At 34.9% G+C, this 26,565-nt stretch overlaps 4 protein-coding genes across 7 annotated transcripts; 1 reads left to right on the top strand and 3 right to left on the bottom strand.

Moving 5' to 3' along the window:
- Nucleotides 1-138: 138 nt before the first annotated feature.
- LOC116128008 (cell cycle checkpoint control protein RAD9A) lies at nt 139-5,826 on the bottom strand. 3 transcript variants are annotated; one of them, XR_004127669.1, is made up of 11 exons: nt 5,704-5,826; nt 5,148-5,267; nt 4,967-5,075; nt 3,755-4,006; nt 3,575-3,687; nt 3,140-3,204; nt 2,683-2,933; nt 2,452-2,608; nt 1,954-1,994; nt 1,645-1,862; nt 139-199 (listed from the first exon to the last, which is right to left on the bottom strand). XR_004127669.1 is itself a non-coding variant. In XM_031413677.1 (10 exons), the coding sequence occupies exons 1-10, from the start codon at nt 5,806-5,808 to the stop codon at nt 1,705-1,707; spliced, it is 1,371 nt and encodes a 456-aa protein (XP_031269537.1). In that variant the 5' UTR covers nt 5,809-5,826; the 3' UTR covers nt 1,522-1,704. The 3 variants fall into 3 exon arrangements, 1 of the variants encoding a protein (XP_031269537.1); XR_004127670.1 differs by having other exon boundaries at nt 141-196; nt 1,653-1,862; XM_031413677.1 differs by lacking the exon at nt 139-199 and having other exon boundaries at nt 1,522-1,862.
- A 290-nt stretch (nt 5,827-6,116) lies between these two features.
- On the top strand, nt 6,117-7,860 carry LOC116127949 (40S ribosomal protein S21-2-like). The gene is made up of 4 exons (XM_031413607.1): nt 6,117-6,189; nt 6,286-6,382; nt 6,477-6,609; nt 7,490-7,860. The coding sequence occupies exons 2-4, from the start codon at nt 6,333-6,335 to the stop codon at nt 7,553-7,555; spliced, it is 249 nt and encodes an 82-aa protein (XP_031269467.1). The 5' UTR covers nt 6,117-6,189; nt 6,286-6,332; the 3' UTR covers nt 7,556-7,860.
- Nucleotides 7,861-13,376: 5,516 nt separating this feature from the next.
- On the bottom strand, nt 13,377-15,218 carry LOC116127956 (heavy metal-associated isoprenylated plant protein 36-like). Of its 2 annotated transcripts, XM_031413615.1 has the most exons (4): nt 15,033-15,082; nt 14,857-14,932; nt 14,609-14,678; nt 13,377-14,525 (listed from the first exon to the last, which is right to left on the bottom strand). In XM_031413615.1, the coding sequence occupies exons 2-4, from the start codon at nt 14,857-14,859 to the stop codon at nt 13,558-13,560; spliced, it is 1,041 nt and encodes a 346-aa protein (XP_031269475.1). In that variant the 5' UTR covers nt 14,860-14,932; nt 15,033-15,082; the 3' UTR covers nt 13,377-13,557. The 2 variants fall into 2 exon arrangements, with proteins under 2 accessions (XP_031269475.1, XP_031269474.1); XM_031413614.1 differs by lacking the exon at nt 14,609-14,678 and having other exon boundaries at nt 15,033-15,218.
- Nucleotides 15,219-19,907: 4,689 nt separating this feature from the next.
- Nucleotides 19,908-24,767, bottom strand: LOC116127850 (respiratory burst oxidase homolog protein B). Its single transcript, XM_031413510.1, has 12 exons — nt 24,656-24,767; nt 23,941-24,528; nt 23,558-23,717; nt 23,089-23,137; nt 22,877-22,990; nt 22,297-22,725; nt 21,826-22,212; nt 21,647-21,742; nt 21,440-21,555; nt 21,179-21,355; nt 20,574-21,091; nt 19,908-20,196 (listed from the first exon to the last, which is right to left on the bottom strand). Exons 2-12 carry the CDS (start codon nt 24,473-24,475, stop codon nt 20,087-20,089), a joined length of 2,691 nt encoding a protein of 896 aa, XP_031269370.1. The 5' UTR covers nt 24,476-24,528; nt 24,656-24,767; the 3' UTR covers nt 19,908-20,086.
- Nucleotides 24,768-26,565: the final 1,798 nt, after the last annotated feature.

The raw sequence follows: 26,565 nt of genomic DNA, 5'->3' as shown, positions 1-26,565 counted from the left end.
GATGTGAATTTAGTCTGTTCAGTTTTTTTTTTTTAAAGGTTATGTACCAATAGGATGCAAGGGAAAGACAATCTCTCACAAATAATATGAAACACCCTAATTTTTTTTAATTCACCTTTTTGACCTCGCGAACAACATTATGACAACTGGTATCCTTGATCGAGTCTTGTATTTTTTTATTGTATAGCTCCAGTTGCTGCTGCATAAAGAAAAAAGTATAAAAAATTTCATTAGAGTTTCAACTTGGAAGTCTTCCAGACCTTACAAAGAAAATATTACATCCTGGCATGTAAGCATTGTTCAGGGATCATGCTTTACACGAATGGAAGAAAGAACACTGGAACCATGAACCAATGGGTCCCATCTTTAGATTTTTCCTGATTCCAGAATCAACAAAATCAGACTATCCAATAAGCCATTTAGATATGGTTCAAAATCATAACAAAACAACCCAGACATGAGTAGTCTTAAAGATTAGTAGAAATATGAATAAACTGAACAGAACACCTTTGTTTAACATTATAAGTTCCATATTAGGCATCAATGCCTACCAGTAAGCCATTTCCGTAAAAAATAAGTAGCCAAAAGAGCATATGTAACAAGAAGTTTTCAGCGGATACATGATATTAAAGATGCAGTTTGAAAGTCAACCAGTTTGCAGAAAAGAGAGCAATTAAAAACTTTGAAAAATAAAAAAAAAATCATAGTCGTGCAATGCACTAAGTTCTACTGCTGAATCAAATTTAGTCTATATACGTAGAAATACTAGTGGAACTCCAGAAGTTTATCTGTGCCCATGAAAGTTCAGATGCAACAAGATTGGAGCATCGAAATACCAAATTAAACTTGCATCTGTTCTTCTGAAGAATCCAGAAAAAACAGTTTGGTGATTATAATAAAAGGTCTGTCTGCAGGTGAAGAACAAGGAAGCATACAAAATCTCCTAAAAGGTCTAAAATGGGAGTGCAAATCCACGGGCCATTAGATATATTTTTCCCATGAATTTACTTTAAAGCCAATCCTGAATTGTCATTATAGCAGTAAAATATATAACACTTTTTTATCTTTTCATTTTCTACATGAAAGATACAGGTAGAAGCCAGTCCTGGATCCTGCCCTGTTTGGGAACAGACCTTCTACCCACCCTAAATATCATTTCACAAGTCACCTCACGTCTAAATGTTTTCACCTTGAAGAAAATTAGAGTTGTAAATAAGTAAGATAACAATGATTGAAACCAAGCATAATAATTTTCATGTGGGGTCCAATTATTATGTTTGATGAATAGCTAGTGGGAAAAGAGCTAAAAGAAAACTACAGCATTGAAAACATTGTTATGGTTTTCAGAAAATATAAACCTATTGACTGATTTCTTCCCGACAGACGCACACAATAATATTGAAGTAAGTCCACCTAGTTATATAATGCTTTCAAGATATCCATGCTAACTAACAGGAAAACTACTATGCCAGAAGCAGAACTAGTAAAACAACTAACTTTCATATGAAAGTAGGTCCACCTATTTATAATTAATTCAAGAGCATATCAGATCAGAGATCCATGCTCAATAATGGGAAAACAAATAGAGCAGAAGCAGAGCTACTGAATTATTTAGGTGTCACTAGAAGAGATACATGCACTTACTGACTTACAGCAAAGGAATAGCAACCGAGCAGCCTACAACTAAGAAAAAGAGATCCATTGCTAGTGTTCTTCATAGTATGGCGGAGTTGACTGAACACACAGTTCCTGAGCATCCCCATCATCATCATCATCATCGTCATCGTCATCGTCATCATCTGCGTCTACCCAATTACTAGGATGACGTTGTGAAATACCTTGGCCATTAATTTCAGACTTGTCTGAGAGCAAAATAAAATTGCAAAAATATTAGTTACTGCTAGACAGGAAACATTTGTAAGAATAAACATCATGATTAGCCCTATAACTGACCTTGGGCTACTTCTGCAAGATCCTTTTCCACCGGATGGCCGCTAATATAACAGTCAAGGTATGGCCGTTAAAAGCAGTCTTCAAGAATCACAACTCATGCAACAAAGTTATACTGACCAACATAAAAGAACTTCAAATCTAGGGTTATCAGTATTCCCCCACCTGCCTTCTAAAAGGCTGAATGTGCTTTTGATGTTACCCTTCCTAATAAAAAGTCACCAAAAAAATAAAAATAAAAATCCATAACTGACCACAACATGGAGGTTCAACACTGCTTATCAATGCTATATCCAGTTTAGAAACTAGACTGCAAGACTCTAAATTGAAACATTTCCAAAGATGAAGGACACAGACACAAAATTATGAATGGACATGGGTGCAAAGTCTCAAACAGACACAAACACGGGCATGCATTAAGGGCACATGGTTACTTATAGAGACAGGCATGAAGACACACAGATAGACAAAGAGAGATTGAATCAGTCACATTTTGGATACAACGTTGGACCTGCAGCAACATTCTCTCTAGTAGATGCATCTTTTGATATCTGAACTCTGCTAATCCTTTGGATTTCCCTCTGTTCACTAGCACCCACATTTCTTTCCCTTTGAACGTGCCTGCCTTCAGCACCGCTACCAATTCTAGCTGCACTTCCTGCAGAGAAACAGAGTACATAAGTTTCTGGTTTAACATCTTATTGTCATCACTGAAGAATACTAAATAAGTACCTGAAAGTTCAGACCAAATTCTGGTGTGATCAGATGGATGCTCAGAGACATTTGCTCTACATCTTTCCTGTTGAGCTTGAGACCCTGTGCCAGCAACAGCCTGAGCAGGAATTTCAGTGACTGCTTGTGGAGGTTCTGAAGAATTAGCTTCACGGAGTTGTGATGTAAGCATGGTGGCAAGTAAAATTGTAGCATCGAAATTTGAACTGGACCCATCATCTAGACCAAATTTTGGTGCCATTAATATTGGCCTGTTTCCCGATTTATGTTTTCAAGAATTGAAGTCAGATATTTGATAGTAATTCTTAGATTTAAGATCACTATACTAGATATTGTTGTGACCAGATGTAATACACTTATATCACAACTGGTCTAAGCTAGTTAGCTAGTAGGAGGCCAAAACTAAAGAAAGCATAGCACAGAAATTGAATTGATGAAGGAACAAGAATCATCTTACTCGCCAGCTTTGTCGAAAAATAAGTGTATGTCAACTTCACAGCCTTCGCAAAAAGAAAGAAAAGCCTGAAAATTAAAGATTGAAATAAACATTAATAGATAATCCTAGATGCTCATATAAATTAAGTTGCATGGGCTCAATCATTTCATTCAGTATACAGGAACAATCATGAATGTTAGTCAGATGATAATTCCAGCAACTCTTTCTTTTTTTTTTTTTTTTTCTTTTTTCCCCTTTTGGTAACTTTGGCAGAAGAGAAATTATATTACAGGAAAATAAAGGGAAAAAATTTGTGGCAGTGATTGGACAGATTAACTTTGTATTTAAATAGGAACAAGGCTCATCAGTTGGGATAAGAATTTTTCAATTTCATTTTGTGACCTACACAAGATCAAATCTATACAAAATCTGGTCTCTGTGCATGGATTATCATACCTTCAGTTCCTTCACACCAAATGTCACATCTACAGGACCTCCAGAGTGAGTATACAACACAAACTCCTCGGTTGGATCTATCCACAGTTGAGTGTGTAGCGCAGAGTCATTTTCTGCAGATGAGGAAAAGAAGCATATAACTTCCTGTCTGCAATATCTCGGAAAGAAAAACATCCATACCTTTGGTTGGATCTATATAACTTCTAAGTTCAACAGCCTTTCCTCCTATTTCACCCGCAGCATCAGAGGGTACGGAAGTGGCCTCTGTTGCAATGATAGTGATCTCCTGAAGGGATGATTGAAAATTACCAAGCAATCTGTTGAGATCACGAGGCCTCACTACAAAGTTACTTGGGAATTTTCTCCTATCAAGAGATAAATGTTGTATGTCGGGTTCAACATTGCAAGTAATCCAATAGGCTTTCCTCATACCTACACATGATATGGTATAGAATTGCTCAAGATTAACTTATAATACAAAACATAAGAAAATTATTGTGATGAGAAAAACTGATGCCTCATATGATATACCAGAGCAGTCAACATAAACTAGAGAATTAAGCAGTGTGCTTAAAATTCCAAATTCAAATCTACATTAGCTTTTAAATGATTGCTGCACCAACCATGATAAAATTTTATAAAAATGAGTAAAGGTGCAACTGTTTAGCTGGAGCCAAGAGTTGCATATTGATCATGGCTCATGTAAGAGGTGCTCACCCAGCAAAAGTTGCACCAGAAAGAAGTTTCACTGGGATGACAGGCACAATTCAATTCTCAAAGTCTAAATTACAATAAATCAAGGTACAACTCAGGAATCTCAAGAGCTAAGCATCAGTATGCTATGATAGCATCATAATTGAAGATAGGTTTCTGTACTACGATAATACTTTCACTAAATCAAGACGGTTGATGGCCTTGTGGCTACAGTATCAGATATCTATAGATTACCCATACTGAACGTTGGCAATGCCCTTGTATCCAAAATTTCTGCCTAAATAAATTTTTTGATTTAGTTTCAAAATGTGTCCATTTCGTTTCACACATTAGTTCAACAAGTGGATAATCTTTAAATCTTACCCAATTCTTATTGGAGACAAGGTGTATAAGTCTGCCAACATAATCAAATCTTTGTTGTTCGTGAAAGTGCAAATGACTTTATTATAAGTAACTCAACAGTCAAAGTGTCATTAAACATTATAAAATGGTCTCAAATCTCCATGCTACCACTAATAAAAAACCACCATGGTGTACTTATGGAACTTTAAATAGCACCGAGATCACGATAAGTTCACAACTATTGCACTTTCTATGCCACGTATATCTATGGATCTCCAATTTCAAAATAACAAATGCTGTCTGATGAATAATATAGACGAGGAAGAAACACTTTACCATTGTAGCATTTCAAAGTCCACTGAACTTTAGGAGAATCAGGATCAGGCAACTGCACAGTCAGATGCTCAACACTTGCAATAGGAGACCTAAGAACAGAACAAACAGCCTAAACTTGATACATCAATACTTACACTCTCCGATTGATTCCATGTAAAAACAATGAAATATGGTACCATACCTTCAACAACACGCTACATTGGACTTGTGCACCAGAAATCGTGTAGACGTCAAAGAAACTTGACTTAAATGTAATAGACTGATATGCAGAGCGTGATGAATTGAGTGTGTGAAAAACAAGCTGCGAAAATCAATTCCTTCTAAGTAAGTTTCAACTCTTCAATAAGCAAAACAACAAATAATATAGACTTAGAAACTTTGAATTCCTTCTGGGTTTGTTTGAATTTCTCAGCAACCAAACAGAGCCTGATCAGTAAAAATTAGTGGATTCTTCTTCTTTTTAACTTTATCTCAAATAATTATCTGAAAAATAATACTAAATAAATCTAATTAATCGATTTATACTCTCCAAACACTACAGCCGCCTATAACCCTAATTAAGATCAATAGGTTGCATTTCGAAGCGTAATTAATGGATCATCGAAGAAGCATTACATGTAATTAACAAAAAAATCCACCAGAAAAAATCAAATTAAGTCAAGCGTTCGAATACAACCGTCAAATCGTAAAATTAAAGGACGAGAAAAGCCAGCGACAGGTAGAGCGAGAGAGAGAACCTGAGAAGAAGAAGCTTGAATGACAAGCTCGTTGCCTAGACGTGCAAGGCACGTAATGGACCTGGCGAAGGTCTTCAGAGCGTTTTCGCTTACAGAGAACTCCATTTTTCTTTCGTTTTGATTCTCTCGGCCTCTGTAATAATAATTTGGGTTGGCGGGAAGGGGAAATAATATATTTATTTCATCAGGATTATTTCTAGCCGTCCATCTTCAGATTGGGATCCATCATCATGTTGCTGACGGTCCAGATCTACTAAAAAGCAAATTTCATAAATTTCATAGAGTTCTGAAATCTAATCCAATTTTATTTTAATTAGTTATTTAAAAGCAACTACGAAAACGACGCCGTACCATACTTCACAGGGCATTTTTGTCCATATGAACCACTAGGGTTTTGCCCTAAGTCATATATAAACCTCCAAAGTTCGACACTCTCCTTCTCCTCAACGCTTCGCAGTTGCAGTCTTGAGTCTCCCCCTCTCTCAGGTATTGTTTCTCACCATTTATCTTTCATATGCTATGTACTCGCTGCAATCAATTGGGTTTTAATAAAAAAGAACTGGGTTTCGCCATTTGAATCAGGTGCTTTTAGAACTACTTTTTTCGAGCTATCAAAACAACCGGCCAAGATGCAGAACGAGGAGGGGCAAAACATGGATCTCTACATCCCCAGGAAGTGGTACGTTATTTTGATAAATGAAAACGGTGCCTTTAGTGATTGAAAGTTTCTTTTAAGTGAGATTACTTTATTGAAAATTTGTTTGCGTTTTCAGTTCCGCCACCAACAGGCTCATCACCTCCAAGGACCACGCATCTGTTCAGATCAACGTTGGACACGTGGATGCTGATGGCATTTACACCGGCCAATTCTCCACTTTTGCTCTCTGTGGCTTTGTTCGCGCTCAGGTATTTATTTATTTAATTTTTTTTTGTGTAATTTATTTATATAAAGGCATATAAGAGCTTTAGATATTTGTTTTGACGAGCTATAGTTATGTTAATTGATAGGGTAGATGGGAGAGGATAATGAATGTGTCATAAATTGATTGGTTTGTTGTACAGATAACTTGGTGGCTTGGTTGTTTCTTCAGACTTTGATATAGGAAAATATTTTCATTGGTGATGAACTGTGTGTAGCAGAAACTTGTCCTCCATTTTGTTAAATGGGTGTGCTAAAATTTATGAAGTGATCAGGTTATTTGTGCATAGTTTCCTTACTATACTTTTCTAGTATAGTTGCAGCATGGTTGTAGAAATGAAAAACGCTTATAAAGCTGGTTTCGGTGCGATTTTGTCAGCAGGGGTGCGTTTGTATCATCTTTTGCTGTTAGGTTTGCTGTTCATGTGGCACCATTTAGAGATAATGCTGAATGTTTGTGAGGGATGTTATGTTTTTATTTTTTAGTGTCTACTTTATTCTGTTTTGTTAGTGGTATATGGAAGATGTGAAGAAAACCATGGTAGCTCTCTTGTGCAGTTCTAGCCCCATAAGCCGTGTTTGAAATGGGATTGGGGAATTAGAAATATTTGCAAGGGTCATAATGCAGCCCATATATTGGCTTTAGAATGTGGTTGAGTTTTGAAACAAAAGAGAATATTGTTAGAAGTGACTATTTTTTATGAACTACCGTCTGTTAATTGTCAATTTGGGTGTCTTGAATAACTACGATTCTACGAATGCATGTAGTGGTGGATATTGAGTTTCTAACAAGTTCCCTGTGGATGCTATTATTTTGTGCTTTTAAGTGGTTAACTAAATTGTCAATTTGGTGGCTCAATCCTGTAGGGTGATGCTGACAGTGCCCTTGATAGGCTGTGGCAAAAGAAAAAGGTTGAAGTCCGACAACAATAGGAACCATGAGAGCAGGTTGTGTCTTCTTAGCAGTTCTCTCATCCTGCAAGGGGAGGAAATGTTATAGGGATTACTGATTTGTTCTAGTTTAATTTGTGGACCATGTTAATTTATTGTTGTTTTGGACAAAACTATGTCTAGTACTTAGTTTTCTTCTGTGTTGGACCTAAGATCACAGCTTTTATTATAGCCATGGATGACCTATGCAAGTTTTGCTTTTCGTTCTGGCATTTGAGGTCTGATATTACATTCCATCTTTCTTCTTCTATGGTATAAAGATTAAAGCATCGGGCTTGGTTTATGCATCTTTGTTGAAAGTCTTTTTATGTATAATTGAATGCAAATACGTCTGTTACTCAAAACATTAATAGGAGCATATAACCATCAAGAGTGCTCAGCCTTTTGCTAGATCTTTCAAAGCTGTAGCTTCTGTAGGAGAATAGAAGGCTTCTATTGGGGTTTAGAGTTTGATAAATCTCTTAGAATAGGAAAATTATGAACAATTGATAGAAAATTTCAAGAAATATAATACAAGCCACTCAATCTGCTCAATTTCGTTATTTAACCAATGCTAAATTTGGCAAAGTAATCTGAGTTCAACTGGCTTTAAAAATGAAAAATGCTAACCTTATTTATTTCTTTTACTCACTTTTAAATAACATATAGTATTCATATTATGCGCATGGTATCCGTATTATGTTTTATATTTACAAAAGTGAGTATTATGTTTTATATTTATAAAAGTGAGTAAGACTAATATTACTCTTTAAAAATTAATGTTCACTCAGCTTATTATAATTTTCTACTGTTACTTATGGGCCTGGACCTTGGTTGGATTAAAGTGGCCGCAAGTACTTGCTTTGGTCTCATTGATTGTTTTATGTGGACCAAACCATTAACAATATAGCATACACAGAATTTTTGTTTTTCTCGGCTGATTAGGGTGTTTAGGTTAGTTTGCATGTACTTTGACTAATTTAGGGGTCTATTGAATACTCTACAAATAAATATTTGAGTCTATTAAATACCTTAAAAGTTCAATGGGTCAAATAAGTCACAAATGTGGTAGATGACTATTTCGTGGAACGTGAACACAAAATCTCTGGGTAATAGGTCTTGCCATCCGACCACAGTCAAGCGGTTTTTAGAATTCATTTTGTTCAATAGTAACAACTCACCTAAATATGGATGCGAATTTAAGATGTCAAAGAAAGTGATAACTTAATATATTAAAAAATGTGATAAAAGAGAGTAATATGTTGATAATATATTTAAAATATGATAAAAGAAAGTGATAACTTAATAATAATATATTAACAAACATGTTTACTTGAAAATATGCTTTATAACATTATAAAATTTATTTCTTTTGTCCATGAGTTTAAGATTAAATTGAGACAGGGTTAATATATGTGAAATAAGAAGCTATTATTTAAGTTATAATTATAATAAACAAACAAAGAATTTACAAGTATATTGAAACAAATTTCTCTCAAATAATTTGTCAAAACATAAATGCATAATCAAGTGGAACCCATTCTCAAGTTAGCTTTTATAAAGAAATGAAAGGAAAAACAGAACCTATCCATGGGTAGCCCAGATGGTTAGAGCGAATTGGAAGATAGTGTGGATAGACGTACGATTATTGCGCTAGTCTCTTCCGAGGATTAATCAATGTACAAGTAAACTGGTTCGGACACTTTGGTTACAAAAATAATAATAATAATAATGATAACTTTCTTTGTTATTGGTTAATTAAAATGATTGGTAACAGGCAGGAGTTAAAGAAAAAGAAAAAAAACCCAGATTCTGAGCTTTTCCTCCATGTTTTCAGGAGCTTGTTAGTTTTATAGTTCTTTGCAAATTATTAATCAAAAAAAAAAAAAAAATTCAGAACATTTACTACTTATGGCATGCTATGCAATACAAATTACATCAATCTATCATAAATTTATTTTTCTTCATTGTTGAATCCAGCAACAGAACACTAACTTAAAAGAAGAAATGGGTTCAACTTTTTAATATTGTTTCCAATGTGTTTTGACAAGTAAACAAAACAAAATAAACATTGAAGTAGGTGTTTACCAAGACTCTCCTTTTTGGTTTAGAGACAGTGGGTAAGATTTCAACTACCATATTTTTTTTAATTTGTTTGTTTATTTCCCAATTGGGTATGTGGCTCTATACAATTTTTTTCTGCAATTTTTAAGGGGGTCAAGTCCCCTGTTTGTGAGACATCTTATTTTCAATGCTTGGCTGCTAGTGAAAGGAAAATTCTTTTAGGTATAACTATAATCTCCCCTAGAACCAACAAGTTTGGTAGCCATTAGGCCAATGGAGATTTGAGTTAGATATTCTATCATTGTATTTGTATCTCTCATAATACATTTTCAGGGTTTCGACGTCGTCATTTTACAAATTCAGGTTTATAATGTTACAAGTTTTATCATTACAGTTTATCGACAGATTTGTAATATCAACGAGTGAATTTATAACATAAAGTTGAATTTTTTGACGGCTTTTAGTCTTTGTGTGGTACATTGACTAGAGATTTCTAGAGAATTTTGGGGCTTGGCGAGGAAGATAGGTTTAGATTAAAGGAATCAGATTCCAGATAAAATGGGAAGCTGCCGAGGAAGAGTATGCAATTGTGACGAAAATCCACATGGGTTCAGTCAACCGAACTTAGTTGTTTGTTCTTTTGGATTAAGATTCCCAAAAGTCATTTTCATACTTTGTACCAACGATTCTCAACAAGTCTTGCTTTGCGTTTAATATTTAGTGTTTATTACATATAAACCTCTATATGATCGATTAATATTAAATGTATAAGTAGTTTTAGAAAGTATTAAGCATCATACATTAGGCAATTTTGAAACTTTAGTGTCTAGGTCAGTTCAGTTTTTTTTTTTTTTAAACAGGATGTCCAGACCAGTTTGTATGCACATTAACTAATCATTATCCTTATAAGTGACTAGCGCAACATCTCACCATCATAATCACTTATTTAAATATTAGGAGTTGGAGGAATTCAAACCTGGGATCGTACACCTTAACCACATATCTCAATACTCATTCTACCGCTTGAGCTACCCAAGGGTGGGTCCATTGAACAAACCTTTATGCAATAAGTTGGCAAATAGTAGGTAGAATTCTTATGCAATAAGTTGGCAATAGTGGGTAGATGAAAGTATAATTTAATTTTTCTTGTTAATGATTAGTGTTTTTAAAAAAAAAAAAAAAAAAAACTCCTATTGTTGATACAGGGAAACACTCCAAAATCAAGAATCAGAATAATACTAAAACAGTAAGGTTCCCCTTGGCAACGAAGCTGATTGGAATATCAATCGTCAAATGAGGTTTCTAGTGGGGAAGGGAATAAGTAAACAAGAGCCTTCTAGAGATTGGAAAGGAGATAATTGGAGGGACTCATTGGTGCGTTTTCATTTTTAATTTTTTCCAAACTTGTAGTGGAAGTTGTGGACAGTTGGGTCCATATATATATATATTCCTTGCAAGATTATTTAAGAAATAGGAGGAATGATGCCCTTATAATGTGTTATAATCTACAAGGAACCATTAAATGTTAGTTCTTGTTGACTTGAACAATAACACTAAGCCAACCTTAAGTAGGAGTAAACGACTTTTTCCCACCCAAGGTTTGCCTTTATGGCACTTTCTTACTTAAAAAGTTTCAAAATATCAATTTTTTACCCAAAATTTATATTCCTTTAATATCCAAAATATATTTTACTTTTACAGTTGACGTTTGGCGGTTTACCAAGAGATAGGGTAAGAGGAGTTTTGTAGAGTGGAGACCGGTGAATCGAATGGTGGTAACTGATTGAATATTCGTCGCTAGAATTAGCCGAAAATTAATTAAGAATAAGAAACCCTAGCTTTACAGTGACCAGTAATTGGCGAAAAATCATGTGTCGGAGTGAGAAGGGTTTTATGAAGAGGGGATCGGAAGTTCAAATGATAGCGGCAATGGTGAGAATTTTTGTAGCCGAAATTGGTTGGAATTGACTTTGAGTAGTAACATAATATTAACTTTGGATGGGAAATTAATATTTTGAAACTTTTTCGGTGGGAAAGTTTATTAAGGCAAACCTTGGGTGGAAAAATCATTTACTCAACCACCTTAAGTATCACATAGATGACAAACTTTTATGTCACTTCTACCAAAATATGCATCATATAGAAGCATAGTAATGAATTTAGCAAGTGGGTCTGGGGAAAAAGGCACTCTTTCCCACAATAAATAGACCAAAAAACATAGTGTTAGGTCAAGAACAATCAAATAGAATTTAAAACAACCTACCATTAATTCAACTTCTGACCAAAATCATGATCTTGAATTTTTATTTAATGGACCCTTTTCCCAATTGAAGAGAGAAGGTTGAGAGAGCATGGAAAGAAGTAAAAAGGCCTGCTAAATGTGCATTATAGAACCGTACCAACTTTACTTTTATTACCAAAGTGGTGTGGGGAGGCCTGGCTGAGGCCTCACCTCTTACTACGTATTTTCTTGAGTTTTCTCCTTACTTACTTTTTTTGTCTTTTCTTTAATATACATAGTAAAGGAGGCAGGCAAGCAATCTCACACACTCCAAAGATGGTTTTTAATGAGAGAGAGAGAGAGAGAGAGAGAGTTCTTTTCGAAAGAAAAATAGGCCCAAAGTTCAATACTTCATCTTTGGGTAATTTTAAAACCACCCTCGGATTTTCAAAAATTATTCGTTTATGTTCATTTGGGTGTCTTCTTTGAAGATCAATCCTCAGGTTTTGGAGCTAACACCCTTTCACTCTTTGTCACTCTCTTATTCTCCTTGCAACACGCATACGAAAGACAAAATCAACAACTTTATTATTGTGGTAACAACTTAAAACTTTTTTTTGTCTTTTGTATACAGGTCACAAGGAGGGCGAGAGAATGCAAAAGAGCGTGTTGCTAATATTTCTCTAAATCGACTTTTTTGTTCATACTTTTATACATGTCATGAATCATATTTGACGGCGAAGATGTTTGAAGTCTAAAATTATTAAAATTTCTTTTTTGTTAAGTATAGTTCATTAGATGTACAAAATTGAGGGTGAAAGAGTCATTTCATGTAAGTTTGTGAGAGAAAAAAAGCGTTCTCAACTCTACTTGAGGATATGTTAGAAATTTAACCTATTCATCCTTCTCACCACCATTGATAGTGAAAGATTTATAGAATATCATGCTTAGATTTAACAGGGAATTTAATGGCTTTGACCAAAATATATAATAAAGTAAAATAAAAAGAAGTACTTATTTTCAAAGTGACCACAAAAACCATGACTTTACACATTGTAAACTATCTTTCCACTTCACAATCTTGGATCTCCTTTAAACATCCTCCTAACTTCTACGTCATTTCCCACAATTCCCAATCAAAATTTCTCTTTACACATCATAAAGACACCCCCAAAGGGTCCTACAAAATTATTCAAACATTGTAGCAAAGAGAAATATCAAAAAAACCATTATAAAAGGTCATATCATCTTAAGCTTCCATCTCCTTGACACATGTCCATTTGGGTACTTCAATACCTCTCAATTGGTCAAATTTTCATTATTTTTATCTTAGTTTTGGCCACATGTTACCTTAAATCTTATAATCTTTTGGACCCATTAAGCATAATGTCATTTACTTGTTCATATCTTTAATATAAGCCAAAATTGCCAACTCTACTTTCCACTTGGAAACAACTAAGCATTACAAGGCTAAAACTACAACTTTTAGTGATTAAAGATGACTAAATAAAGCTCTAATTAAACACCAACAACACCCACTAAAGCAAAACCCCAAAGGCCTCTCTTATTTTTTTAAACCCTAACTCAAAACTACAAATCTTACTTTCATATCTACATAACATTACAAAATGTCAAAATCATCCCTGCATTACACTTATACAAGTAGTATAAGTTCATAATTCAAAATAATGTCCAAATGCATCGTTTCACTCATAGTTCATCACATAATTGAACATGCATTTGGGTTTTCATCGCTAAACATCTCGAATGAACCGGAAGGTTGTGGCGGGTACGAGTACGAGTACGAGTCAAAATCCGACGGTGCAGGTTCGTTTCCAACCCCTGGATTCGTGTACGCATATGTATATGTTGTCGTCGGTGCTGCCGCATAATATGAAGTACTATAACCAGTGCTGGGGTGGGCTGTATTGTAACTCACAGCATAAACAGGGGGTGGATAGTAATGTGGTGGTGGATATTGATACCCGTGCTGACGTGGCGGGCTGTAATTGGCCGTAGATGGAATAGGGCCTTGAACACTAGGCCCATGAGGACCAGGACCATGACCATGAACATGAACTGGTGATCCAGTACCTGCAGGTGCATTACTAGAAGGTTCGGCTTCACCTTCACCAACATTATTATTGTTATTCCCTTTATGCCCTTTCTTTTTCTTCTTTTTACCCCCACCACCACCACCACCACCACCACCACTTTTCTCAGCACCACCTTCACTTTCTCCACCAACTTTCTTCTCAGCAACCGGAGACTGGCCACCGGCCGGCAACATCACAACCTGTTTCACCTCATTCTTCACCTCCTTCACCTGTCCACCAGACTTACTGGTTGAAGTTGCACCACCTTCACATATCTTCACAACATGAACACCATCACCATTACTTTTACCACCATTGTTTTCGTTCTGTTTTGAAGAGTCTTGTCCTTGACCTTCAACCTTCCCCGTTTCTTTTTCCGCAGAATTATTTTCTTCACTGCTCTCGTGATCATTTTGTTGCTGTTGCTTCTCTTTGTTCTTTGATTTGCTTTTCTTCTTCTCTTTTTGTTCTGGCCATAACTCTGCATGTTTACCATACTTCTTTTCAAGCTTTTTGATCAAAGTCTCGGCGTCTACATCTCCAAAAACAGTTACTTTTTGTTGTCTCAAATCAATTTCTGTCCTGTAAACACCTGCAAAAAGAAGAAACAAGAACACCCAGATGAGAAAGTGAAAGATTTTGAGAGAAAAAACAGGTAAAATGATGGAAAGTTACCAAATAAATATTGGAAGAGAGAATGAAGAGAACCCAGATGAAGAAAGTTTGAGAAACTTTGAGATTGAAGCTGAAATAGAATATATTTATAAATAATAATAATAATAATAAAAAAGGATGGATAAATCAAGAAGAGATGAACAAGAATTGAATAAAAAAGACATAAAAAGTCAAACTTTGAGCAAAATTTCATCAAAACAGAGAATTTCTTAGACTATACCACAAGATTTAGAAGTTAAATTTATTACCATCAATGTTTGTTAGGATCTTCTTCACTTTCTTTTTGCAACCTTCACAGTGAATAGAGACTCTCAACACCCAAGCCTGGGAAACAAAGAAATTAAACCACGTTAAACAAAAACATAAATCTCCATGAGAAAAGATTAAAGTGTTCAAACAAGAAGAGCAAGTTTCATTTCATCACCTTGCACTTGAGATCAGCTTCTTCAGCTTCTTTTTCTTTAGCTTCTGGTTTTGCTTCAGTTTTGGCTTCAGTTTTACCTTCAGGTGCAGCCATTAGAGAATATGCAAAAGGGAGAGAGACGAGAGTTGAGATATGCTTCGAGAAGAAGCTCAAAAAGAAGATATGCGAGTGAAGTGGAGGGCTGGAGTCGAGGCTTAAAGAGAGAGAGAGGTGAAAAAAATATCAAGTAGGGCCTTGGATTTGGTGCTTGGTGGGGTGTCAATAGTACTTTGCTTTTATAAATTGTTTTATGAAAGTGTTTTGCTTTGTTATAATGGACACCTATCAATTTAGCATTTGATGCTTTTTGCTTAATTCCCTTTTGCTAGCAAGGATTATAGTTACTTTGGTTTTAATTATATAAAATAATTAAACTTTATAGTGATTTTAAGAGGAAATAATATAACTTCCAACTAATCAAAATCTTTTGTCTTGTATGCAATAACCAATGACACAAGGGTTTAATTATGAGTTTTCTATTAATTTACCTTCAATAATATGCTCTTGTAAACTTACCTTAGGGTAAAGTTAATGGTTTTTTTTTTTTTTTTTTTTGGGTTATATAACTAGGGTGTCTAGGTCAGGTCGCGTGCATCTCAATTATTTTTCGCGATTTTAACGGATCAGATAAGTCACAAACGTGATAGGTGACCACTTTATTAGACTTAAACACAAAGCTTCTGAGTAATTTATCCGATAGCTAAAGTTTTGCCATCTAACCATAAGGCTAGTGCTTTTAATGGTTTGTTTTCAGTTAGTCAAGAGTTCAATCTTCTTTCTTTTGTTTTTTTAAACATTATAGGTTCGATAAAACTATAGTTTTATATTCGTATCTGTAAAAAGAGTTTGGATTTATGACAAAATTTGATCATTGTTTTCACTTTTTAAACTCGAATTCGTAAAACGTGTTAAAACCCATGACCAAATTTAAAAATTGTTTCTTACTTTACAAAAGATTGTAGGTTTTGATGACACAAAGGTATAATCATGAGTTTTCTATTAGTTACCCTTTAGTAATTTGCTCTTGTAAACTTAGGTTAGTTTAAACTTAAATGGTTTGTTTTAGTAAAGTCATTAGTTCAATTTTCTGGTTTAATTTTTGTTTCTCGTTTTTCAAAGATTATAGGTTCGATGAAAATATAGTTTCCTATTCAGATATGTAAAACAACTTCAAACTTATAACAAAATTTGCTCATTATTTTTCATTTTTAAAACTCGAATCCGTAAAACCTATCGAGACTCTTGACCAAATTTGGAAATTATTTCTTACTTTACAAATATTGTAGGGTTGGACAGGGTTTTTACTGTATTCTAATTTGATGAAAAGATCATTAATAAGGGATTGATTTAATTTTGGCAATGCATTTATGATTTTGTGAGGAGTGGTAAGAACTTTGATTGCAAGGAATCACAAAGAATAAAGTTACTCTTTCATTAATTGCAAAACTATTCCATCTTAATGCTCCAACAAGCTAATTTTGGTTTTTATTTATTAAGGCCAGAGTCCAGACACAATAATAAGCTTCTACTTCTTGAAATAACTATCTATATTTAGATAGTTTATTTAATTTCATCTCCTTTCTTCTTAACTTGCTTCTCCTCCTTCAAAGCTTTTTGTGAGCAACTTGGGTTTTGGAATTACTTATTACAAACCCAATTCTAGAGTTTTAAATTTTGATGCTATTGCTCTTTTTTTTTTTTTTAACTCTTTCGTATCTTCAGATAAGATTGAACCAAAATATTAAGGAGTCCGTTTGGTTTATTATTTCATACCCTATTTCCAATCTTATTCCCAAAATAACTGTTTGTTTAATTATTTAGAAAATACTATTATATTCTTTTAATTACTTTTAGACCCCTTAAGTTTATTAATATCATAAATACCCCTAGAAAAAAAGTTTAAAAATTAACAAAAACACCTCCACCCACCCATGGTTGCCAGATTTCGGCAACCACCGTCTGTAGTTGCCGGAATCTATCACAACGACATAGAAACAATTGGAAATGACCGATAATTTGTCGATCTAGCCTTTTCTGGTTAGATCTACACTGGATCTAGCCGAAAAAGGCCAGATATGGCCGTCATTGACGGTCAACGACGGCCATATCTTTGCGGCCAAATCTAGCCTTTTGCAGCCATCGAAGGCTAGATCTGGCTGTAGATCTGGCATTTTCCAGCCAGATCACTAGTGGATCTGGTCGAAAAAGACCATATCGACGCACTACCGATCAGATCTAACCGGTCTGCGTCATAACGCCATTTTTCGGCCAGATTCCAGTGGTGGTGGTCGGAATCTGGCACTGTGGGTGGGTGGGGTGTTTTTTCATTTTATAAAATTTTATATATTGGGGTGTTTAGTTAAATTAGCAAACCTATGGGGTTTTTTTTTGTGAATTTTTAAATTTTATCTCGTAATACTCACCATATTCAACTACCCAATATTATTTCCAAAATTCTATCCAAAATAACAAAACAAACGGACCCTAAAGTTTCCAATTTTCTATTCCATACGCTTTTCACCCAGTATTTGGGTGTTTCGATTGGTTCGAAGAACGTCTTCAGATTCAAACGATTACAAATGATATAACTAGTAAATACGTTACTCCTCGTATCAACATATTTATCTCATGTATGCATTGTCACTCTTTTATGCATATACTCTGATTTCTTTTTTTTTTTAAATTTGGATGATTTAAAATTATATTTGAAAAAAATTATTAGGTGTAGACATTTCGAAGTGTCTAACATGTGAATATACAAAACCTTATATAGTTTTAAAGGCCTATCACTTACAAACTTTAAATCACTTCGTCAAAGATTGATTAACACGAAATCTTTTCATAAAAGTCACTATGTTTGGCTTACTATTTTTATCCAGATTCTGGATCCTATTCTCCAAATAATGTTTGGCACGTTATTCCAAGAATATTACCCTATTTTTTTAATTACTTTTAGACCCCATAAGGTTATTAATTTCATCAAATATACCCTAAAAAAAAAGTTTAAAAATTATCAAAAACACCCCCACAACCCATACTCGCCAGATTCCGGCAACCACCGTCGGTGCTAGCCGAAATCTATACAACGGCCAACCTTCCGACCATAAATGGCCGGAAGTTCACCGATCTGTCCTTTTCCGGCCAGATCCACCACGGATTTGGCCGGAAAAGGTCAGATCTGGCCGTGAACGACGGCCAAATCTTCGCCATCGTTGACCGAAAACGACGGCCATATCTTTGGTCGTCGCTGACGGCCAAAGATGGCCGTCGTTTTGGCCTTTTTGGGCCGTTGACGGCCACGACAGGCCGTAGATCTGGCCTTTTCCGGCCAGATCTGTGGTGGATCTGGCCGGAAAAGGCCATAACGACTTGTTACGACACAGATCCGACCGATCTGTGTCGTAACTCGATTTTCCGGCCAGATTCCGGCGATGGTGGCCAGAATTTGGCACTGCAGGTGGTGGGGGTATTTTTGTCAATTTACATGTTGGGGGTATTTATGAAATTAGCAAACTTAGGGGGTTTTTCTATAAATTTTTAAATTTTACCTCGTAATACTCCCATATTTAATTATCCAATACTATCCCCAAAATCCTACCCAAAATAATAAACCAAATGCATACTATATTTTTGTAAGTTCTACTTCAATAGACTCTTCTTCTATAAGCTTTGCTTGAATAAACCGTATCAAATGGATTCAAAAATTTAAAGTGTAGCTGTTATAATTTTATGGGTTCTAAAGTTAAAAACTTACAAACAATCAGAATTGAGTATATCTATTTATATATATATATCTTTTTTGAACTGAAACTTTATGCAAAAATGTAATCAAATTCTTAGAGGCCCACTGCCCAGAATCAAGTTGAATCTAGCAGAGAGTGAATCAGTACTTTATTCAAACTGTAATTATGTGTTGGTTGGTTATTAGGATAGTTTTTAAAATAATATTTTGAAAAAGTTAAATTAGAAGGATATTATAATGTAAGATTTAAAAATTAACAAAAATATTCTCTATATTTATTTATTTACTAAACACCCCTATAATAAAAGATTAAAAGTTAACAAAAACACCTCCAATCCATCTATTTAATACGAACAGTCGGCCACCACCGTCGGAGAGTGGTCTGAGTGTTTTTGTAATTTTTAAAAAAAATATTTAGAAGTATTTAGTTAAATTAAAAAATTTAAGAGGGTTTAAATAAAATTAAATAATATAGAATAATATTTTGAGAATAAGTTATTTTTACTATTTAACTTTATCCAGAATACTAATAATAGTATTCTCAAGAGTGAAACAAACGGATATACTTCTGCTACGGGAATTTTAAGCACTCAAGCATATGGTTTTGTACCAAGAACATTACTATAGAGGAAGGCCAGAGTAAATAAGAGTAAATTACATTTTCCCACCCAAAGTTTGACAAGATACTTTGTCCACCCATAAACTTTGGAAAAAAACATTTTCCCACCTATAGTCAATCTCAGTCAATGGAATTTTTTATGGGTAAAGCTACGAAAATACTATAATACCCTTTACTATGTGACTTTATAATTTTGAACTGGTTAGATAATATTTTTCCCATTTAAACTTTATTAAATATATTTTTCACCCCTACTTTGATTTTATGTTAATTTTAGGGTTAATTTATTACTTCTTTTGCCGTTAAAACTAACATTTGAATTTTAATGATGAGTGGAAAAATGTTTTTTTCAAAGTTTATAGCTGAGAAAATATATATTTGCCAAACTTTGGGTGGGAAAATATCATTCTCTCTCTGAATAATCATAAAGAAATTCTCATTAAAAAGTATATGTAAAATCTTATTAAATCTCTCCAAGTAGTACAAGAAACATTACATTTTTAACTAAAGTAGAGTCCACAAAAACTATTATAAAGATTACATTTATGTATGCTGTAGAAGGAACATCACATAAATTAAACTTATATTACATTTACAAAAAGAATTAAATTTAAAATAAAAGATAAAGAAAGAGTAAAAGCACTAAAGACAAATTCAAAAGTTCTCTTTATGAAAATCAAATTTGGTTGTAGTTTTCCTAGAAAAGTCTTGAGCTAGCCGCCTTAATTCTCCAGTCAGTCCTGGAGCTCCACAGTAAAACACCCCTGTTACAAAAAGCAAAATCCCCATCATTTCCTTAACCCCATATTCAATAAAGATAATCACTTTAATTATTTAGTCTCCCTTTAACCGCCCTATTCTTATGCACCAAACAAAAAATATTGATACTTATAAATAAAATATGAGTGTTAGCGACCAGGCCAAGTGTGATAATTGTTAGAATAAAGTGATGTTGATAAACATTTCTCACAACTTTTTTTCGTAAACGTTAACGTGATAGCTCGTAATTGATTAGACAAGATCTATTGTTTGGCAGACAGAACCCATTGCGAATTGATCAATTACGAGCTGATATGTCGTGTTTGTGAGAGAAAGTTAATGAGAAGAGTTTGGGAGTGTAGTATTAATATATAGTACTTACCAACTCTTTCGTCGGTGTGCTTCATGGCAACGTGCTTGAAAACGGTACGCCAGTTAGGTCTAGCGAAATGTGTTTTAACTTGGGTACCTGACACGATGTCAAGACCATTTTTAGCATGGTTGAGAGATTGAAGCATGGTGATTAGAGCTGATCTTGCATCTCCTTCTTCGTAGACACTAGTGCAATAGTTATGAAGCTCGATGATTCCGTCTAGATCGTAATCTGCAACCTCGTTCATGACACCCCTAAACCACTCAAACGAGCCTTGCTCGCGAGTGACCCAATAGAAATAAGCACGTTTGGTTGCGAAAGGCTTTTTCTTATTGTTTTTGGCTTGTCCACCCTCTACTATTCCTTCTTCCAATTCTTTCTGTTGCCTAATGTTGTTAAGAACATCTTTTACAATGCTGATCAATGGGGTGGCTCCTATGCCAAGGCCAACCAAGAGGAGCACATCATATTCCTTGTAGTCTTGTGCAGGAGCTCCATATGCGCCATCAATCAAGAGTTTTGGCAACCTGTTAATATGACAATTTGTTGTATTATACTTCTAACGCGCGCGATAACCTACCAGACAAGAATTAGCTTAAAAAAAGGAAAATTACCTGGGCTTGTTTTCGCTGTCCCCGACGTCTGCTCTTAGAAGGCCACTTTGATTCATTGATGGAGGCTGACATACCTTAGAGAAGAGGGTTTTGAGTTGTGATGTCCAGTCACCCAAAGTCCTAATATGGATGCTCAGATAATCATCCCCAGGAGCTGAAGTAATGGAGAAGGGGTGCCTGTGTAAAGATCCAAAGTTATTAGCATTTTTGTGTTAAGTTTTTGTGAAATTAAGTTGGTACAAATTCAATCCTTAGATTTACCATTGAAATGGGGACACATCTGCACAATTTACAAATATATATTGCCCACTAGTGTATTTGAATCCTTGAGGCTTTGACATGTGCAGGGCCAGAACATTTCCAGGGTACACTGCAACCTGAATTATAAAGATGAAGCATGTTACATTTGTACATTCTGAAACCAAAAAATTATGCAATGTTAGACATCAGGATTGTTGATTAATGTACCTTAAGAATCTTCACAGATTTATAGCCCGACCTGAATGCGCGAGTCAAGCGTTCACATGCGTATAATAGAACCGGGACGGCCAGATACATCCAGGTCTAAAGCAACATTCCAAAACATTGTTAGAATTCATATGAATTATAAGTGTTAGTGTATAATTACCAGTTTTAAAGCAGCTTACCGTTTTCTTGTACCATTTCTTGGAGAGGAAGAGATAGTATCCGTGAATGACGAACAAAACATACACAATAACAAACAGGTGGTGTGAGTACCAGAAGGCGTTGAAACCGGTGAGTTTCTTCAGGAATTTTGGGCGCTTTAGCCTGTTGCGGCGAAACCATGGTTGTGCTAATATGTAGGCAATGGCCATGAGCACCACCATCACCACACCAGTCCAACCCTCAGTCCCTTTCACAAACCACCAGTAGTTTTCCGGGCGATCTTCGCCAAAGAATTGCTCCATTGGCTCATACTCATCATCGGTTGTATGTAGCAGCCTTGGAAAATCACATGTAAGATGTGCAATTCCATGTAGTCCAACTCCAATAGCAATCCCAAAAGCAACCACCTATACAGATCAAAACATTAGAAAACTATTAAAAGACAAAATTTTGCGGTTTATTCGTTACAAAGAAACCTCTATAATTCATACCTTGTGAAAATTGATGTTGTCATCAAAGGGAACAACAGCTCCAAGCTTGGTTTTACTTCTAAGCAAAGTAATGGTATTTCTACAAACTGGGAGAAGAATTAGTGCCATGTTGAATTTGAGTGTCTCAGCTGCACCCTTAGCTGTGGTAACACAGTACCCCATTACATCGAACACGGCACGATTTTTATACTGAATGAATTTCCAGGTGAAAAGGCCTGCACAGATAGAAAGCCATAGTGCCATGACCCAAATCCTCTTCCAATTGTCCTCAACAAAGTAGGCTAGCCCCCTGTACCATTTCTTGATCACATTTCTGTCTTTGGTTGGCACCAATCTTTCACTTAGCATCTGGCTCAACATCCGACTATCGGTTATCAGGTTAGTTGATTGATTTGGGGCTTGCAGTAGCAGCATTTCCAAGTTGTACAACTGCAGAAAACATAAAAATTAACCTTATTATCTTCAGGTTTGTCAGGTGAAACTCCTCATCATTTTCTGAAAACAGTATCTGAAAACAAAAACAAGACTAAACAATGTGTTCACATTGGGCCTGGACTAGAATGAGCCCAAAAAGACTGACCTCAACATATCCAAGATTGTCTGGGTCAAGCTCTTCCATGATTAAAGCTGCATATTCCTCTGCACTTTCTTGGATTTTTGACAGCTTATTTGCAGATGCACTAAGAAGAATAATCTGTGAAATAACATTTAAATATAAATAATTAATGTATAAATCCTTTTAGAAACTAATGTAAACTTCATTGAACCTTTCAATCGTAAACAAAATCTCACCTCTTTCACTTCCTTTTCAGTGATTCTGCCATCTAAATTTTTGTCCACCCTGCATTTGGTACATTTCCATTAGAACAAAAATTGAACAATCATCTGCAACTCATAAACACTAACTAAATTGAAGCAATTTGATTCTGACTGTAGCCAATCTCATGTTCATCTGAGTGTGGACTGATTATTATTATTATTATTATTATTTGATATTCTCCAAATTCTTCTATAAATACTGAATTTCAACAGACAGATTGGAAAGTCAACGACATATACCTAAATTTGTCAACAACTAATGGGTTAAAAAATTGCACATGCAATATGCACTATATGCGGGATTGATTCCTTCTATTATTGAGAAGGAATATATCTTGATGTTGCATGAAAGAGGTTATAATTGAGATTTCACTTCCACATACTATTGCTATCACTGCTCTGCATGGAAAAAAATTATCAAATGTTCATTAAATAATCTCACATGTCAAAGAAGGTTTGCAGTCTCGCATCAAAGCTCTGATCAGTAATTTGTTCCCAAAATCCTTGCAGTTGAGCCTTTGTAATTGAATCTGAATTTATTCCTCTCCTACGAGCCAATGCATCAAACAATTCGCTAGCAAATTCCTTTGATTCATTCATTCCTACACCAAATTTAATCAGCTTCATCAAATTCTCTTCTTTATTAACCAACCTTTTACAGATAGTGTTCAGGCCCGGATTTTAAAATACTGTGAACGTTCTGCATATGAGAATTCTTAGTAATATTAACAAATCCTTCTGATAATACGTTCAGGACGTTTGTAGCTGAGAATTTGTAACAGGAGTTGTAAAGAGAGAAGACAAAAAAGAATATTATTTTCATACCTATGCATTGACCAAAGCTTGATTTAGGTAACATCCCATTAACAGCCAATTCATCAAACCGCAATTCAACTTGTGACCACCCTTCACTTCCGATATTTTTGTTACTACTCATAAACTGGAGCCCTTTCAGGGCACGAGCAGCTCCAGATTTTGACCTGTCAACCTTGTTGAACGTCTTGGAAGAAGTCATTCTCTTCAGCTCTCGCGAAACTTGCCTCAGTTTAAATGAGAGTTGCGATCCCAGCGAAGAAGAAGATGCCTTCCTCTCTAATCTACTCGCCAAATACGCCGTATCCGAGCCTCCTCCCCGTATGTTCTGCACCGAAACTGAGTCGTCGTGGATGTCCAGGGTGATCTCCACATATCGTTCGTCGTCTTTGAACCTAGCGCTGTTCCTCTTGCTGCTGTTCTTCTTGCTATTGGATGTAATCGGACCGCTCAGAGGTCCACTGTATCCGACTCTATTGCTTCCAGGATTGCTGTCTGTCTCCGACCACGATTCGTGCCAGCTCTGATGACTCTCCTGGATTTCCATTTTCAACTTTCTCTGAATATCTTCTCAGGATTTCTTCAGCTTATTGGCTCGTCCTGGAATAATGAAAAACTCAAAAACTTGACAAAGTAGAGTGGAATTTTTTATATCTGGGACATTACCAGGATGCTTGGAAGAGTTACAAATCCTGAAAAATGGCAAGAAAAATTGGTTGAAACTCACCAGGAGGTATGGTTATAAAGATGATTACAATTGAAAAAACTTATGTAAGAAAAGGAAAAAAATCGGCAGAAAGGTGGGAAAGTTTTGCAAGAAAGGTTGAGCTGAGGTATTGGAAGAATTCTGAGACTTTATATATATATATATACATATACAGAGAGAGAGAGACAGCAAGAGAGAGAGAGAGAGAGAGAGAGAATTTGGTAATTTAGCAGCTGAATTGGAAGGAAGAGAAAGTCAAAAAGGGTGAAATTCCAGGGGGCGCTTTTGGGTTGTTTTCAAATTCTTAAAGAGTTTAGTTATGTGAGTTGGTTGTTAAAGGATTAGATATAGGCAGGCTAATAGCTAAATTGCCCCTACATTTTACAAGAACTTTTTCAAAATCTTCTAATTGTCAAAGCATTACCAACCCAGTTTTGAGTTTTGTCAAACTAGAAATGGATGAGAATGATGAATTGAAAGTAATTTACATGAAGGAAAACCTGTTTAGGTCAACCCATGTGAATATCATAGTAGACAAATTAAATTTCTACACTAATTTTTGGTTCTTAGGCTATCATGAGTATTTGAAAAATACGCATGACGGTGTATTATGTCTTATGTATATTCGTATTTCTTTTTCTTTTTCATCTATCTAATAAATATAATGATTCGTGGTTTTTGAAAATAAACATATATGTAACACGATTTTATGCACTAGTTTTACACATGAATACTCTTGGTTAAGGTACTTCCTTGTTTTTAAGTATTTTATAAATTTTTCCCTATTTTCTGCATTGATTTTTGTTCTCGACTGCAATAGAATATGAAAAGCATGATTATATATTATGTCATCTATATATTTCTTTAATAAAAAAAATATAAAATGTACATAATTTTCTTATATATTGCTTGAGATTTGTTTTTCTTTCACAAATAAAAAAGAAATGATAAGAATGAGTTTAAGTATCCCGCCACCTTTTTACACTGGGTGATGGTACGTTTGGGCATAACTCACTTTAAAAAACTAGCTCAAAAGAAGAGAGAGTCCAACAACTTATATACAATAAAAATTTATCAAATTGACGATGTAAGACAAATACAACTTCTAACAATTATAAATTAATTTGAATTAAGAGAAAATTAAATTTTGTACCTTTAGTATTATGGAAATTACAATTAAGGACTTTAAAATGGTTCAAATTATACGTATCGTCTAATTATTTGGTCAAAAAAGATAGACAATAACTTTTAGTTATTGCGTTTGTGGGGAATTCCACTATGTTTTAATTCTCATATCTTACAAATAAAATTGGACTAGTGGTGTAGTGAGGTTAATCTGATCCATGTCTCATGATGAAGCCGACAATTAATTAATTATGAACCGCACAATTTGGAATACAAAATTATTGAAGTCCATATTAATTGAACAGCTTAATTGAGCTAGTTAAGCTTTAATTAAGTCGAAGTCTACACATTAATTTTTTCTTTCCTCGGAGGAGATTAACTCAACAATCCACTGTCACGACCACTCTATAATTAACTTTTTTCCTTCCTTAGGGGAGACTAAAGCAGCAACCATAGCTTAATTGAGCTAGTTAAGCTTTAATTAAGTGAAGTTTATACATTAATCTCTGTGTTTAACATTTCTATGATTAATTTTTCTTTCCTTCCTCGAGGGAGATTAACGCAGCAACCCACTGCTATAACCCCCCTACGATTAATTTTTTTCCTTCCTCAGGGGAGACTAACGCTTTAATTAAGTCAAGTCTACACATTAATCACGTCCTTAACGTTTTTATGATTAATTTTTTTCTTTCCTAGGAAGAGATTAACACAACAATCCACTGTCACGACCCCTCTATGATTAATTTTTTTCTTCCTCAGGGGAGACTAAGGCAGCAACCATAGCTTAATTGAGCTAGTTAAGCTTT

Source organism: Pistacia vera, unplaced genomic scaffold (genome assembly GCF_008641045.1).
Source record: "Pistacia vera cultivar Batoury unplaced genomic scaffold, PisVer_v2 Contig196, whole genome shotgun sequence".
In the NCBI taxonomy this organism is placed as follows: Eukaryota; Viridiplantae; Streptophyta; class Magnoliopsida; order Sapindales; family Anacardiaceae; genus Pistacia; species Pistacia vera.
Note: the sequence above shows the minus strand (reverse complement) of the source record. Positions and strands in the feature narration are given on the sequence as shown.